Raw genomic sequence first — 15,382 nt, 5'->3', positions numbered from 1 at the left:
ACATGCATTTTTATTTTAAGCCTACAGCAATTAATGGCTTGCTCTGTGGGATTTTCTGTGTCATAAGGGATGTAGCATTGTTCATTTGCCTGCCTGACTGCCTGTCTTTCTATCTGTCTGCAGTATGTTGTGCTGTTATACCCTCTTCTTCTGGATCCCTCCCTTATGCCCCTGAGGTTATCCAGCTGAAACAACACAGAGCAGGGGATACTTAAGAGCCCTGCTCTATCCTCTCTCACATGGCACCGCCAAAACCCTAAACCCTCCCCTCATCTCCTGCCAAAACCTCTTACTCGTGGCACAAAATGTCAGCTGCATTTGACAGCTGCCGCAGTGAATTAGCCGCGAACGTCATTGTTTAAATCAGTATTTGTACTCTACAGGGAAAAGGGACAGCAACACACCTGTTAACACACGTATGAATGTTTTTCATCAGAATGGGATCTCGTCTTTGATGAGGTAGCAAGTCACCATGGCAACTATAGAGTCTTTGGAGGGGTGAAAGCAAAGGACAGAGGGGTGTATATGAAGTGACAGATAAGTAAATAACAGAGCACCATTGCGCTGAGGGGCACACTTCAGCATGTTGGTATGGCTATGTTAATTAGAAAATCTCAGCATGATTCTCTGATGAGAAGAGCTGTATTAGTTGAAACACAGCTATGACAGCCTGAATGCGATCAGGCTTCACACTTTGTGGTGATAATGGTCAGGCTCAGGCAACGCACATGCACACAGACAGTCACAATAACATGAAAATAGCACAGAAAAAAAAAACAGATGGTGTGGAGTGGAGTATGAGAGGGGGAAAGAATACAGTCATCCAGACAGATGGAAGCACTGATGCTGTTTCTGATGAATGGGCTCCAGAGACCCAGAGACAGGGACAGTCACCTGAGCTGCCAGCAGCTTCATATTCTGGGCTTTGTTCTCTTTAATCTTCTAACCTGTAGCTCATCTGAAAAGACTGGCAGGGAGGATTTACACCAAACACAAAAAGATCTGACAGTGTGTAAAACTAGCAGGTTGTGCTGTGGTGTTTTGCAATAGCCACAGCATTGTTAGACCATTATTACTCATAAGTCATTTAAGTCATCAATACTGAAGCCTTTAGGAGGAAGCAGATTATGATCTGCATCAAAAAACACTGCATGGATAAGTATCATGTATTCCTAAACTGAATGACCCTGAAGACCCTGAGACACTAATTACGAACGCATTTGTTTTAACACTTTTGCACTGCAGATGGCAGCAGAGGGTGTTTATCAGTCCTCAGAAAAAGTCACCATATGCAGTATCAGTGCACACATGCAGAAGAGCATGTTTTGGTTCACCACACAGGAATATTTTCTTCTACACGTGTGCACGTGCTTCTAAAAAAAAAATCATCTTTCACATGTACAAGCAGGCTTATAATGTAATAATTCTATTTTCATCAACTGTATTACTCTACAGTGTTTACATGATACATTAAAATGAACTTCAGTGTCAAATGCAGTAAATGCAAGAAATGCATTTAAAGGTGCAGAAACAGGTAGAAGTGATACAAAGATTAAACTAGCAACGTGGTTAAACTACAATGATACTAAACTTACACCCACACTTCACATATAAGTGAGTGGAGCGAGCATTTGTATCAGTAGTAAATGCTAAGGATCAGAGGCAAAAGAAGACTACAGCACATCCAGTCACACATTTGCACCATGTGACCTGCCAGTGCCTGTAGACTCATAGAGACATAAGAGAGAGCTTTGGGATGGAAGGCAGACACACAGAGAGGTGTAAGAGAGTGCACCAACATAATTATTTCATGAGACCTGTTGTGAGTGTACTGCACCCAAAGGCAACAGGGCTTGCAGAGATCTAGCCACTAGGGTGAAAATGATATGATTCAGGTTACCATAGGAATGGACATACAGAGAAAGGGCAACCTAAATATAAGCACAGTAATGAGCTATGTATGCATTCCACAAACTCACTGTATTTTCGTGTTCGCGCATGGCTGCTCCTTCATGCTTAATAAATCTCAACTCTGAAGGACCCATCTGCATGAAGAGATGCCCGCGAACAAGCCAACAAATATTTGTACGGACAGCAGTCACGTTTTGCTGAATCACTCACACGCCCAGTCCTGCTTCTAATAGGCAGACTGGGTTTCTATTTGGAAATTAGGGTGGGGGTGGCAGTCAGTGACATCATTCCCTGTGACAAAGTGCCTGTGGCATCTCTACAAGGTTGGCATTGGTGAGGAGGGAGAGATGATGGGCTGCTAAAGTCACCCCACTGGGCATGTACAGCAACACACAGCTAAACACAGGCTGACGTCTTTGGCTCCTGTTACAAACACACTGGAGGCACACAATAGGCATCTTTTTTTTTTTAGCTCTGTTGAGCATTGTTAAGGGTGACCTTCTCCATATGTTTCTAAGTATATTCAATCTTTCTTTCTACCCAGTTCACTTGCATTCAGAAAGAGTAACATGTTCTATGCTTTTATGGCAAATTAAATGGTTTTACTGTCTCAGCATGTCCTGGATGCCTGCCAAATCAGCTTGACCAGCAAGTTCATTCAAGACTGTTTCACTCAAATCTTGTTCCTTCATTCATGACGCATCTCACTCAGCCCAATGACTCAACTCTGTTCATTTATTCTTCAGATCGGTTCTGTCAGCCTATAATCAATATCGCCCCCCCTACATTTCCCTTACTCAAACTAGCCTGCCAAAGGCAATCATCTGACCACCATGAGCCTAATTGGATTTGTGTGTATTGGTCTAGTCTTTTTTATGGTTTAGCCTCTTAATTATAGGGGATCACTACTGTTTGGTGTGGCAGTCTGACCTCAACCCCAATCCGACACCTTTGGGAGAAATTGGAATACCAGGCCTTATCCATAACTAATGACTAATGCTCTGGTGATATATAGAAAAAATAACAAAAGAACAACATGCAGCTGGCTTTTAAAATCCTATAGCAAGTCACAGAGGACATTCATATTAAATAGGATTGGAAGAGATTTTCAGCAACATCCTCATGTGACCAGTAAACATCTGTAACATCTGACAGTGTATTTTTATTGCAGTGTCCACATACTTATAGAATAGAAGAATAGAATAGCCTTTTACTGTGATTGTACATGTACAACAAAATTGTGGGACTAAATAGAGATAAATGCACTGTTTTTTAATCAATACTTGATAGGGAATACAATGGACTGGCATTTATTTAGTACTATATGTGGTACTTTTCAAGTGCTACAAGGCATTTTCACTTTTTTATATATTTGTACTTTATTCTATTCACCAGCTGCATAGAATAAAGTACTGTGCATACAACTGCATATGACCAACTGACCCTTGACATTTGGAAGGTGGAAAGAATCTACAATCCCTGGTGGAAACCCACACAGGCGCAAGGAAGCTATACAAATTTCACAAAGAAATACCTCTTGTTGACTAAATAATACTTTCAGTGTTATATAACACAGTAGTAATGTATGTATGTTATTGCTATTATGGCAAGTGCACAATGACTCAGTGTCATTCAGCTTCAAATCCTCCATAGATCACTGCAAACTTGAATTTGTTGTCAGTAACGGCTGAAGAGAAAATGCTTCCTGTGTCCTTAATAAGAAATGATAGGAAGACACTTTAAAAGTGCCTGTGGCAGACCTGTCAGTTGAAAAATTGATGGTGTCCCAGTCATTATCTCCTCTCAACACATGGCTCTTCAATGCAGCAGCGCTGGTACTTCAAAGTATGCTTTTACATAAGGGCCAAGCAAGTGGTTGTTTCCACCTGCTTGTTAGTGTGGTGCACTCTGTTTACTTGTGTAAGGTCAGATGTGCTCCTAAGAAGGAGGAAGTATTTTGGATCTGTGGATTATTTATGAGTGTTCCTTTGGCCCACAGTTCTCCCCTGGTGCCAGTGCAAGAAATTTACTCTGTCTGCAGTAGTCTGAATACTCATTGCACTATTTAAATACAGAGCCCAGAAAGACAGTGAAGAAGGTAAAAATGAAGAAACACAGTAAAGGAGCAGGAGAGAGCGAAAACAAAAGATCAAGATTACCCCATACGTGAACAAATGTGTGGTATGAGAAGAACTGTATATACAAAAACATTACATTAGTGTAGTGATGCATAAAAAGAATAATAATAACAGTATGCAGTGAAAGGAAAACGAAGGAGAATAAAATCTTTTATTGATGGAGGGAATAATGCGCTACCTTTTGTTTTATTCAGAGTAATATTCCTCGGAGCAATAACTCCAGCTACACTCATAAGAGAAAGAATGTTGTTTTATTATTTAAGGCGTAGCAGCCAGCCAAGGGTTTGGAGGAAACCAGCAGGACATGAAACAGCCATTGAGAGGGCTGGCTAAACAGCTTTTTGAAGTTACTTTGAGCACACATATAATTCATTTCAGTTTACAGTGTCAGACATGTCACATTACATTTACATAACAACTTTTGCAGCAAAGTCAATCCATACATCTCTTAAAATTTAAACATCTGACACAACCTGCAGGCATTTGGAGTTGCAACATCAAAACCCGAAGTAACATGTAAACTTAACTTTTAATCTATAGTAGCTTCATTTAGCAGGGAAAGCCAGCCATAACAACTACAGTGCAAGTAGTTGATCTCTACTTATTGTTGTTATCCAGCTCATTTATTTGCAAGCTAGTTGAGGAATATTTTATCCTGTAAGGCCAGCTTATCACCTTAATTTCAAAATGATATTGAATCATACAACCAGCCCATTTTTCCTGCATCACCACATTACATTTTTCCTAGAACCTTTGTGGTCCAACCACAACCACACTAAACAGATCAGGACAGATTAAACAACCTCAGACCAATTAAAAAAGGTTGTCATCTACCAAAGGAGATAAGTAGTGTGTATGTGACATACTTCTCACACCTCAATTGTACCAGCTATAGGGAGGGTGGAAAACCATTGTCTCCACAGGGGTGAGCTCCAATCCTACTTAGCAACAGTGAAATCTAGTGCACTCACACTTGTGTGTGTGCTGTCTATATATATATATATATATATATGCATTTTATCTGCAAAATGTTTTGACCTGGCAGATGTGCTTGAAAAAAAAATTCAGATAAAGGAGACAGAAGAATAAATATATGAATATCACTTTACAGAAAAAAAGAGATTTAATATAGCAAATTCTCTACAGCAAACTCAACATGCACTCATAAACAAATTAAGCAAATAAACTAAGAAAACTGCCAACATAAAAAAAAAACATAAATCCAAAACAGTGTTACTAGGCAAAAGAGACAAGAAATGTAAGGAAAATAAAGTAGGCAGGAGATTTCAAAACAACATAATGAATTTTCCACAGATTTTTCCAAGGCTCATTTTTCCAATTAATTATTCAGGTCCAGGGATCACTAAGACACGTTTATGGCTACACTGCAGCCTTGGCTGCTGCTGAGTCATCAGAGCATTTCTCTGAATTCCTAACATAAATTATTTAAACTGGACCCGGGAAACCTCTTTGTGAGCATTGGTGAACTCTGTTATTAGAGCCAAAGGACAAACTTTGGAACAGGTGAAAGCTGCACAGGTGGAATAAAAGCAGAAGTGGGCCTGTGGTTACAGTCTAAAATAATCCAAAAGGCCTTAGGGAGAATGTTATCAGAAGCTCATCAGAACGTCATCACAGGAATGCAGCCATTATAGAAGCAGCACTTTGTACACAGCATGGAGACCAGAGCTGATTACCACTGCTTGGTAATTACACAGATCCACGCGTGCTGGTATTATTGTTTGTTTGTTTTGTCCTGCATTTTACTGTCTTCACATTCATGCCAAAAGAACTCTGTTATTACATGACTGATGACATATGATGTATCTAATGTATCTTTCAAGGAGTTAAATAAAATGCAGACAAGACAAACGTGTCAAATCAAATCGAACAGTGAATGCGTTAATTTCCCGGTTCACCACTTACTGCTTCTGAATATCTGAATCTCATTTCATCTGCACTCTTATTTCCCACCTATTGGAGCAAGCTGCTGAGTATGCCTATTAACAGAATTAAATTGGAGTCTCACAGCAGGTTTTCACTGACTGGCCATATGGATTCCCACTGATTGGTGGCTGAAAGTATTAATCTGATAAGCAGAACACTTCCAAAGTGTCAGGAAGCCTTCAGCACTTCTTTAAGTAAGCAAAGTTTGGCTCAACTTCCTTTGACTGTTGGCCAACGCAGATCAGTCATCACTGGGAGATTAACACGAAGATTAAGCAGGATCTTGTTCTTAATCTGACACCAATCTCCCAAAACAAAGCTCATGTGTAGTATGTCTATACATAGTCACACACAAAGGTTTAACTTAGCCCTCTTGACCTTTTGTATTAGTGCTAAAATAAAATACACCAGCTCTTTGATTTTACTGTCCTATGGTAGTATGATTATTTAAAATAAATAACATTGAAACAGGATTAAGGTGGGATGATTTTATTATCAGTTTATAAAGCATTTCTTCAGGTCTGGCTGTACCTTTCCCTGCTTCGAGCTGCAACCCCCTCCCCATCGTAAACAGAATAAGGGTAGGGTGTCAGCAGCAATCGATTCAAAGGACATGTCCTCAGCCTGGTATACAATGGCGATGGCTGCAGCCCGCTGCAGTGTGCTCCTTTATGAATGGGGAGCAACAGCAGCTCCTTGAAAATTAGATGCTCAGTCGACCGACAAAACGGACACTTTGGAATGCACACATGCACAGCTCTGCAGCTGCCCTAACACTGACGGCACAGTACTCTAAATCGCAGATATCAGAGATCATGCCGGGTGGATGTGAGCTACAGGAACTCGCAGAACACTTGGTTTCCATCGAAAATGCCTTTATTAACCTTAAACAAAATGAGTTACATTAAAACCCGAACATGAAATGAAGGTATGTTTCAGCTACACATGCGCACATAGTTACGTTCCATTGCAGAAAATACCTCGGGGTGTAGATGTTACAGCAAAAACTGGTTGCTCAGGAATTACAGAAATCAAAAATATCACTGACAAGACATCAGATCAAGGAAGAAATGTTGTAAAATGGTCATCGACAGAGGTGAGTTAGGCTTTCGATGGTGAGCAAAAGCAAAAATACGACAAACGATGGCAAACATTTTGTTCGGTAACTATTCACAAGAAAAGCTTTACAACATCACATTTCCTTCCTCTTGCTGGATTAGACTGCACTCACTTAGTCAGCTACAATCATAAGTCGCTCATATTAAAAGTTATCAAACACTAAAATATCTCATGTCGCCTCCTTCTTCACCGTCAGAGTTTACGTATTTTATAGTCACTTACACTCACCATCTTAAACTTCTCTTACACATCTCTAAGTGAACTCACAGCTTAGTAAGATGAGAGTACACCTATATTTGTGTACATAGTGTCCAATATAGTCCTTATTTTCATGTTTTGTTTTTCTTTTACATTTTGATGCATATATTCGGGATAATCTTTAACATTTCGGGAGAAAATATCAATTTGTGACATTCCTAATTCTAACAATAGCATTTACTCAAATGTTCCTGGAGAAAAATTTGTTTGCTTTAACAAGTTTTTTTTTAAAACACATTATTTTGATAACACTTTACAGCACCAAAGGACAACAAGCCTGTACCATTCTAATTTATCAAGTCTGCCTTTAAAATGATTCAAAGTACACACAACATAGCAGCAAGACATTCAATATGAAACATTAACACATTTACATACATACTTATATATCAGTGAGTTATGAATTGATTATGGTGAAAATCTAAGACCACAGACCCATCTTCTTTGTAGTAGAGATGCACCAATAGCAACAGCAGTGTTGGAGATGCCAGAATAAAAACAGCATCCAGATTTGTCGTCTACAAATGACATTTTTATATTGCAAAACTAGTTCGACAGTTGCATTAACAGGGCTGTGGGATCGCCACAGTTTTCACAGTTTTTGCGACGCTAAACCAACAGGTTCAAATGTAACAGATAACAGACAAGACAATTATATTCACACAGTCTCTTGTGTCAAGCAACCCCAACACTTTATTGTTATCTAGTAAGCAAATACCACCACATATGAGCCAAACATTAAATTCAAAAATCACAGTCCATGTTGGCAGTGATCAGTTGGCTATTGATGCATCTCTCTAAGCCCACATCAGTCACCTCAGCCTGGATAATTAATGCTTTCTGGTATTGCATTGCATGGATGCTTGAACAAAGTTTACACAGACCAAAGCAGACAATATGCAAATACCCACTGGTGTAACAGCATAATACACTAAATTCTGCTATGACAGGACATTAGATATTCACAATGTATTTAAATAAACCAATGAGAAAAATTCAGCTCTGTACGTGCTAAAGTTAAGTTGCATGATTGGAACTATCATCGCTCATCTCATCAAAACTGATCTAATATGATCAGGTAGAGCACCGTAGCCCTGACATAAATTATGTCATCTTTGGAGACAAACGATACTGATGGATTCACAGTGGAAGTGCTCCAAAAACTAAGTGGTTATAGGAATAGTCTCTGTCAACATCCCGGGGCGATGGCCTCATTAAACGGAGAGCTTCCCTCTGAGGCCATGATGATGTAAACAAAGGCCAAAGTGATGTTCATATTAGAGTCTGAGCACTGGAATTAAAAGCAACATGTCTGTTGTTCCTCTAGCAGCTAAAGGCTAAACTTTGCACATGCTCGTTTGATATTATTGTACAGATTTTTAAAAGCGCGGTGGATACTGGCATTTAACTAAAATGATTTGAACAACAGACAAGCTTCGTCAGCCACAGTGAAGGCGAGAGAGTTTGGAAGGCTGCTCGCCTGTGATCTAAGTAAAAACACCTTAGATGTGAGACACGCTTTTGTCCAGAAATGACAATAACATTTATAAAGGTGTACTGTATGATGAAAGCGAGCAGACAGTTTGCAATTTGAGAACGAAAGACAGTCAGTCCGTTCACATAAAGTATAAGAAGTGTGAGGAGCAGCACTATTCTTGCACCGATGACTATCGTGTACATTTAAAGCAGCTAAAGATATTTAAACACAGCCACCTGTGTGATAGCTACTTGGACTATAGACAGACCTGCTCTGTGAAAAATATAGTTAAGCAGTGTTGTCAAGAATCTTAGATATTTTTGTTTCAAGGCTGTACATGTACAATAAGATGCTTTTCTTTAAATATATTAGTTAAAAAATAATTGTTGTGAAAATAAGATCTGTTCTTTAGCAGTCAACCTGAAGAGGAGAAGAAACAAAAAAGGTCCACAGGTAATCAGAGGTAAACTTAACCTTTCAAACAGCCACTTCAGACATTTTCCTTGTGATAAAAGCTATGCTGGAGGATTTCATTCAGATAAAACAAGAAATTACTGTAAAGAATAAAGAATACGAGTCCTGAAAAACCTGTTCTTTATCGTTATATTTATAAAGAATTCTTAAATTCCATATATATATATGTATATATATATACATATATATATATATATATATATATATTTTTTTTAACATTACTTCATTGTCTTTGAACTTTGTCAAACCAGCTTATTCTTCATAATTTAAATATGCAAAACGTAAAATAATTTATGTTGAATAGGCTACAAATGTATTGCTAAGAGGCAGCTTTTTGTATGGTTAAGTATGATGTCCCTGGATTGTTTTACATTGTAAATTTAATGACGTTAAACGTCTAATGCATTTAACTCCATTCAAGCCCAATGAAGAAAATACTGTACAACACAAATCAACAACTCCCTACATCATGGCTTAGAATAAGGCATTTAAATGGCGTGATAGTAGGAAATAATAAGTTGAATATCTAAATTAAATAACCACCTTATATCTCCATCTTTTATCGGGGGGGGGTAAGACATGTTTACCCCAGTCTGCAGGTGACCACCTGGGGCGTATGCTACCATCAGCTAAAATGCTTTCTTTTTGCTTTTGAGTCGATGTTTGCACACATGCAAACTGACAGTTACAGCATCTTGAAATGAGTAGTGATGCCTGAAATTGGCATTACCCGGTACGTTCTCCGTGGCGCGTGTTTTTATATTACATAACGAGAACATGCCCTCCCAAAGGGCATCAAGCTGTACAGAGCCCTGACATCAAGGCAACATATCGAACAGCATCCCACACCGGGAAGCTTATCAGGCTTAAACAGCAGGCCATTTCAACCCTCGGTGCGTCGCCACCACAGGGTCACTGTTTGAAATATCGTGGTAAAATATTTTCTCTGTCACGGAATGTATACAGCTGACAATGACGGAATAATAATAATATGAATCTTTTGTTTTACAGGCTTATAAGGTACCCGGGGATCAATTGCGCTCAAATGGCGCAAGTGTGTCACTGCATACGTCAAAGCTCAGATAAAATGAATCCATCCGTTTTCCCATTCCCGAGGTGGAGACATCTTAAACCGGTGACGACGGACTTTGTAGTTGTTGCCGTTATTATTGTCCCAAAACTCTTGCCCGCCGACACAGTACTTAATTGCAAATTGCAATGTTCCTCCGTTGTCTGGGTATGTGGGCATAACTATCTTGAAACAGAACTTGTCAGTGTCACCGTCGCTCGAGTTAGGAACATAGGACGCCAAACTGTCCATAAAGGTTATCCAGTTGTTTAGGGAATAGCGCAAAGAGACGCTCTTTTCGAAAGCCAGATTCAACACGCGCACGAAGCCAGAGAGGCTGAATTCGTCTGCTTCCACGGTCTCCAACAGGACGTTTACCTCCCTCACTTTCTGCTCGAAGCCGGGTAATGTGCCTGGGTTGGTGAACTGCAATTCCATGAACACAGACTGCGCAGGAGCCCGGGGGAATTTTGTTTCCAAGTGATGAAGGTGAAGGGGTCCCTTGGGTAATTTTGCCATTATGCGCTCAGGCACCTCGGGAACATCTGTGTCGTCGAAATGCTTCACTGAAATGAGCTCCAGGCCCAGGGAGTCTGCGAAGCGGACTTTTTTCTTAATGGTTGGGCTTCTGCTGCGGGCGATCTCTAACTTTGCTCTCTCTGTAGGTGTAGGCAAAGACTTGCACCTGCGACGCAGATTAGGGCTCTGTGGGGGCTTCAGGGAAATCTCCCTGCCCCTTGGCCTCTCATTCACCACTGCGCTCTCGATAGGCTCACAAGTGGCGTTCACCATGTCAAAATCCTCCCCATCTTCAAGCCTCGGATTTGCCGCTGCAAGACTCCCGAATAGTCCAGCTATGCAGCTGTAGTTCCTCGGCAGGCAGTTCTTTGGGGGAAGCATGACCGCGACAGGGTGCGCAGTTTCCGCTTCCATAAAACGTTGGAGTCCCTGAACTGCAGAGCCGGAGTAGTCGTAATGGAGAAAAACCGGCGATGCAAGAGATGGAGCCGTCAGGTGTTAGTGTGCAACTCGAGGATAGGTGCTCTGGCCGCGTCAGAAGCTGACACTCTGCAGCCTTGGACCAATAAACCAAAGTGTTGTTGCTTTCCGCAATTAGCGCGACTCTCCTCTTGCAGATGCTTCTTTAAAAAACTAAAAACCAAAAATCCATCATAAAATAAATATGGAGAATTGTTTGCTCAAAAAACAACAACAACAAAAAACAAATTCCTTCCTCTTCACATCAAATATCTCCTCGTTTCCACTTGAATGTGGGGAAATTCATGCGTGTTCTCTCACAGCTGATCTCTTCTTCCCGGGGCAGAGGTTGACGTCTCATCTACATTTACGTGCAGAGATGCGCGTTTAACTGACCAAAATGGTTTCCTTCTTCACAAGTTTTAAGCTGTTTTACTTCCCCGTTTGAACGCTGCGACACTGAAAACAAACCGCATGAGATAAATAATTTAGGTGCATCAAAAACAGTTATGTGCTTTTGTCTTCAGTCTGGTACATCCAGATATTGTGTGCATAACTAGATTATCAAGCGTTCCCGTGTAAAAAATAAAGCTATTGTGTTGATTTTTTTATACTAGATATAGGACAGTAATGTGTCGGTAGTAGTCTGCTTCAGGGGCGCAGGAACCCCTCCCCCTTTCTCTACGTCTTGACGGTACGGGCTTTTAAGTGTCACCATGACGACGGTGTTGCAGTTGGTCTCTAAAGGCATTCACCGTTTCTTCCGCTTTTGTCCTACAAAACTCTCAATCGGGAAATAAAAAAGTCGCCACCACGGCAGATAGCACACAGCAGAAGTTGTTTGTGAGTAGCAACAAATATTATTCATGTATTTCTTAATTTCCCCGTTTAATAATCCAGTTTGCTTTATTTTGGTAAGCAAATCAGCGGTAGGTTTGTTAAGTTGATCATATTTACAGTAAAAGTGCTACTCAAGATGCATTTTTAAGTAATTAAGGTAATTCTGGTTTCTATGACCCTTTCGAGATCTCACCATGAGTCAAAGGACCTAACTACATCATGACCTCGCAAGAAAGGGATCGTACAGCTGTGGACAGAGCAGACGGGGAGCTGTCAGCACCGGAGAACGCAGCTGGCGAGCACGAAATAGCAGAAAGGAGACTTGTTGAAAGCCTTTTAGATACCAGTGAGGAGAACTTCTTGAATGAGAAGGAGCTAAATGAGTTCCATTGTTACTCTGGTTGGGAGGATGCTGTAAGTGATCCAATATCCTGTTACTGTACCTCTCTTAATTTGTTACCTATATGTAGTTGCAATTTTGTTTTTAAGCAAGTGTCTTCTATGTCACAGTTTGGACTCAGTGATAAATTGAACAAGTATTTAGGCGCCTTCCCTAATTCTTATTTTTTGTGTTTTTTTACACTTATGTGTTTCAGATAATCAAATTGTAATATTAGTCACTGATAACCCTAGCAAATACAAAATGCAATTTTTAAACAATTATTAATTCATTAAGGGAAAAGGGCTATCCATTTCTATCTGCTCCAATCTATCAAAGTCATCTATCTATGAAATCTATCAAAGCCAGTCTGGAAACAGTTGCAAAATCATTTCTAAGGCTTTGGGAGTGCAGTGAAAGACAGTGAGAGCCAGTTTCCATAAATGGAGAAAACTTGGAACAGTACTGAATCTTCCCACTAGTGACGGACTACCAAATTTACTTCCACAGCCCGTCGATGACTCATGTAGAAGGTCATAAAAGAACTCAGAACAACATCTAAAGAACTGCAGGCCTCACTTGCCAAGGTTAAGATCAGAGTTCATGATTCAACAACAGCAAAGAGAGTGGGAAAAAAAGACATCCATGAGAGAGGTCCAAGTAAAAAATCACTCCTGAACAAAAAGAATATAAAGGCTCTCCTCAAATTTGCCAGAAAACATGTCAATGATTCCCAGAAGTTTTGGGAAAATATTTTGTAGAGTGGAAGGTTCGCATTCCATTACATCTGATGTGAAGCTAACACAGAGTTTTATAAAAACAACATAATATTAGCAGTTAAACATGGTGGTTGTAATGTGACGATCTGGGTACGATGAGCTGAAACACACCAGCAAGTCCCCCTCAGAATGTTTTTAAAAAACAAAAACAAAATGAAGGTTTCATAGTGGCCTAGTGAGTCTTAAATGAGGTTGGGATATGTTGACATGACATGATCATTGATCCCTGAAAACGTTTCAGTGTGGCTGAATTAAAACAATTCTGTAAATAAGACTGGATCAAAATTCCTCCACAGCGATGTGAAAGACTCATTTCCTGATGCCAAGGGTGGCACAATCAGCTAATAGGTTTAGGAGCCAATTACTTTTTCACATAGAGTGAGGGTGATTTGGATACCTATTTTTCTTTAAAAAAAAATCATCACTTAACAATTAATGACAATTTCTGATATTAGTATTGATTATCTGAAGCATCTAAGTATGACAAAAATGCGAAATGCAAAAAATATGGTCACGTTTTATAATGACGGACAGAATCTGACTAAATGGAATATCTTCATTCACGTATTATTAATCACATCTGTGCTTTTACTGCTTTCCTTCTATTTGCATGTTTCTTACTTGATTCAATAAATATTTTTACTTCGTGATTTTTAGCTTTAAACATATCCGAACTTAACAAAAAAAACTTGGTTTTGCAACAGGTTTGTGGTTGGGCCAGAGTTGTTCCCCTGAGCTGCATACTTTTGACTTCAAACACATACAAGAAACCAAAGCATAAGGAGGCTGACAATGGAACTCCTTCATCTGATGACCCAGTGCTTTCTAATGGAGACAGCTCAGCCAGCATTACAGAGCAACACTGTGAGTCTCATGCAGGCCTGGATAATTTTAAGAAGTTTGTGTCAGTAAATCAGCAGACAGGATCTTGGAGTCAAACTGCTATGGCAGCTCAACAGACAGATGCTGCAGAATGTCCTTTCCTTAAAGCCATGCAGAGAAATCCGACACATCTCTTACTGGAAGAAAAGATATACGAGAGAGGGATGGATAAAGAGACACTTTCTCAGCTTCACCATCTGTCTTCAAAATATTCTGTGCCAGAGAATAAGCCTGCTAAGCCTTGGAAACATAGTCATCGTCCCAATAACAGAGTGGTTCCCATTAAAAACTTCACATTTCTACCACCTATTAACCCACCTCACCTGATTGCCAAGGCCAGTGGTCATCTCTGTAGAGACAAGAAGACTCCAGAGAAACAAACCTCAGAGAAAAACTGTTTCCTTTTAGACAAGCAACGTGGAACAAGGGACACTGCTAGTAATTCAGATATTTCCACTTTCTCTGCAGCGCTGACCTCCAAGTACCAGACATTTTGGCAAAACCCACACAATGTTTTGATACCAAGAGGTATTAAATACAATGTCTTCCAAACCTGACTCAATGCACTGAGGACTAAAGTCTTTCACAAGGAATTTCACAAATGCACCCAAGCTGCCTTTTCTCTGCCTCACTTTTAAGCTGAACGAGTCATGTGAAATAAAAATCTGTCACTTGAACATTTAAGTATGCAGTAATTTTAGTTTCTCAGGTACAACTAAGAAAGGGCAACATCTTTTATTATAAAGGGCATCCTCACTCATCACATACCATTAAAATACAGTTAGCTGGAAGAAGAAATTCGGCCTGGCATAATAGTGGCACTGGTGGTCGCTAATATTTTTAAATTTAAGCAGACTACAACTTGGTCAGAACTTTAACATTGCACCGCAGCTTGTTTCTCATAATATAAACTGTGGCCAAACTACTGCATCTGCTTAATACAAGTTTAGCCAATGGTTATGGATTATGGGTGGAGCCAAGGTTCTTTCTAAAAATGCCAAGGGTCATGTTGGTTTCCAGGGTCAACATGACTCATGGCCTGTTTTCAGTCAGTTGTTATAATACTGTTTAAGCTGTGGCAATTTTGTTACCTTATTACATTTATCTGTATTGCTCTAATTCTTTTCCCTA

The 15,382-nt window shown here is 39.8% G+C and overlaps 2 protein-coding genes across 2 annotated transcripts; one reads left to right on the top strand and one right to left on the bottom strand.

Moving 5' to 3' along the window:
• Positions 1–6,854: 6,854 nt before the first annotated feature.
• Positions 6,855–11,326, bottom strand: LOC146393645 (protein phosphatase 1 regulatory subunit 3E). Its single transcript, XM_084932384.1, has one exon. The coding sequence runs from the start codon at positions 11,324–11,326 to the stop codon at positions 10,403–10,405; it is 924 nt and encodes a 307-aa protein (XP_084788510.1). The 3' UTR covers positions 6,855–10,402.
• A 677-nt stretch (positions 11,327–12,003) lies between these two features.
• c1h16orf46 (chromosome 1 C16orf46 homolog) lies at positions 12,004–14,928 on the top strand. The gene is made up of 3 exons (XM_084932372.1): positions 12,004–12,214; positions 12,398–12,625; positions 14,074–14,928. Exons 2-3 carry the CDS (start codon positions 12,431–12,433, stop codon positions 14,806–14,808), a joined length of 930 nt encoding a protein of 309 aa, XP_084788498.1. The 5' UTR covers positions 12,004–12,214; positions 12,398–12,430; the 3' UTR covers positions 14,809–14,928.
• Positions 14,929–15,382: the final 454 nt, after the last annotated feature.

Source organism: Perissodus microlepis, chromosome 1 (assembly GCF_051167445.1).
Source record: "Perissodus microlepis isolate ML-2025 ecotype Zambia chromosome 1, ASM5116744v1, whole genome shotgun sequence".
Classification (NCBI taxonomy): Eukaryota; Metazoa; Chordata; class Actinopteri; order Cichliformes; family Cichlidae; genus Perissodus; species Perissodus microlepis.
This window is presented reverse-complemented; position numbering and strand designations above follow the sequence as displayed.

Excerpts from the sequence above, each read along its gene's own strand:
- LOC146393645 (XM_084932384.1), bottom strand. The coding sequence starts at position 11,326 with ATGGAAGCGGAAACTGCGCACCCTGTCGCGGTCATGCTTCCCCCAAAG.
- c1h16orf46 (XM_084932372.1), top strand. The coding sequence starts at position 12,431 with ATGACCTCGCAAGAAAGGGATCGTACAGCTGTGGACAGAGCAGACGGG. Across the intron at positions 12,626-14,073 it reads ACTCTGGTTGGGAGGATGCT|GTTTGTGGTTGGGCCAGAGT; the intron begins GTAAGTGATCCA and ends GTTTTGCAACAG.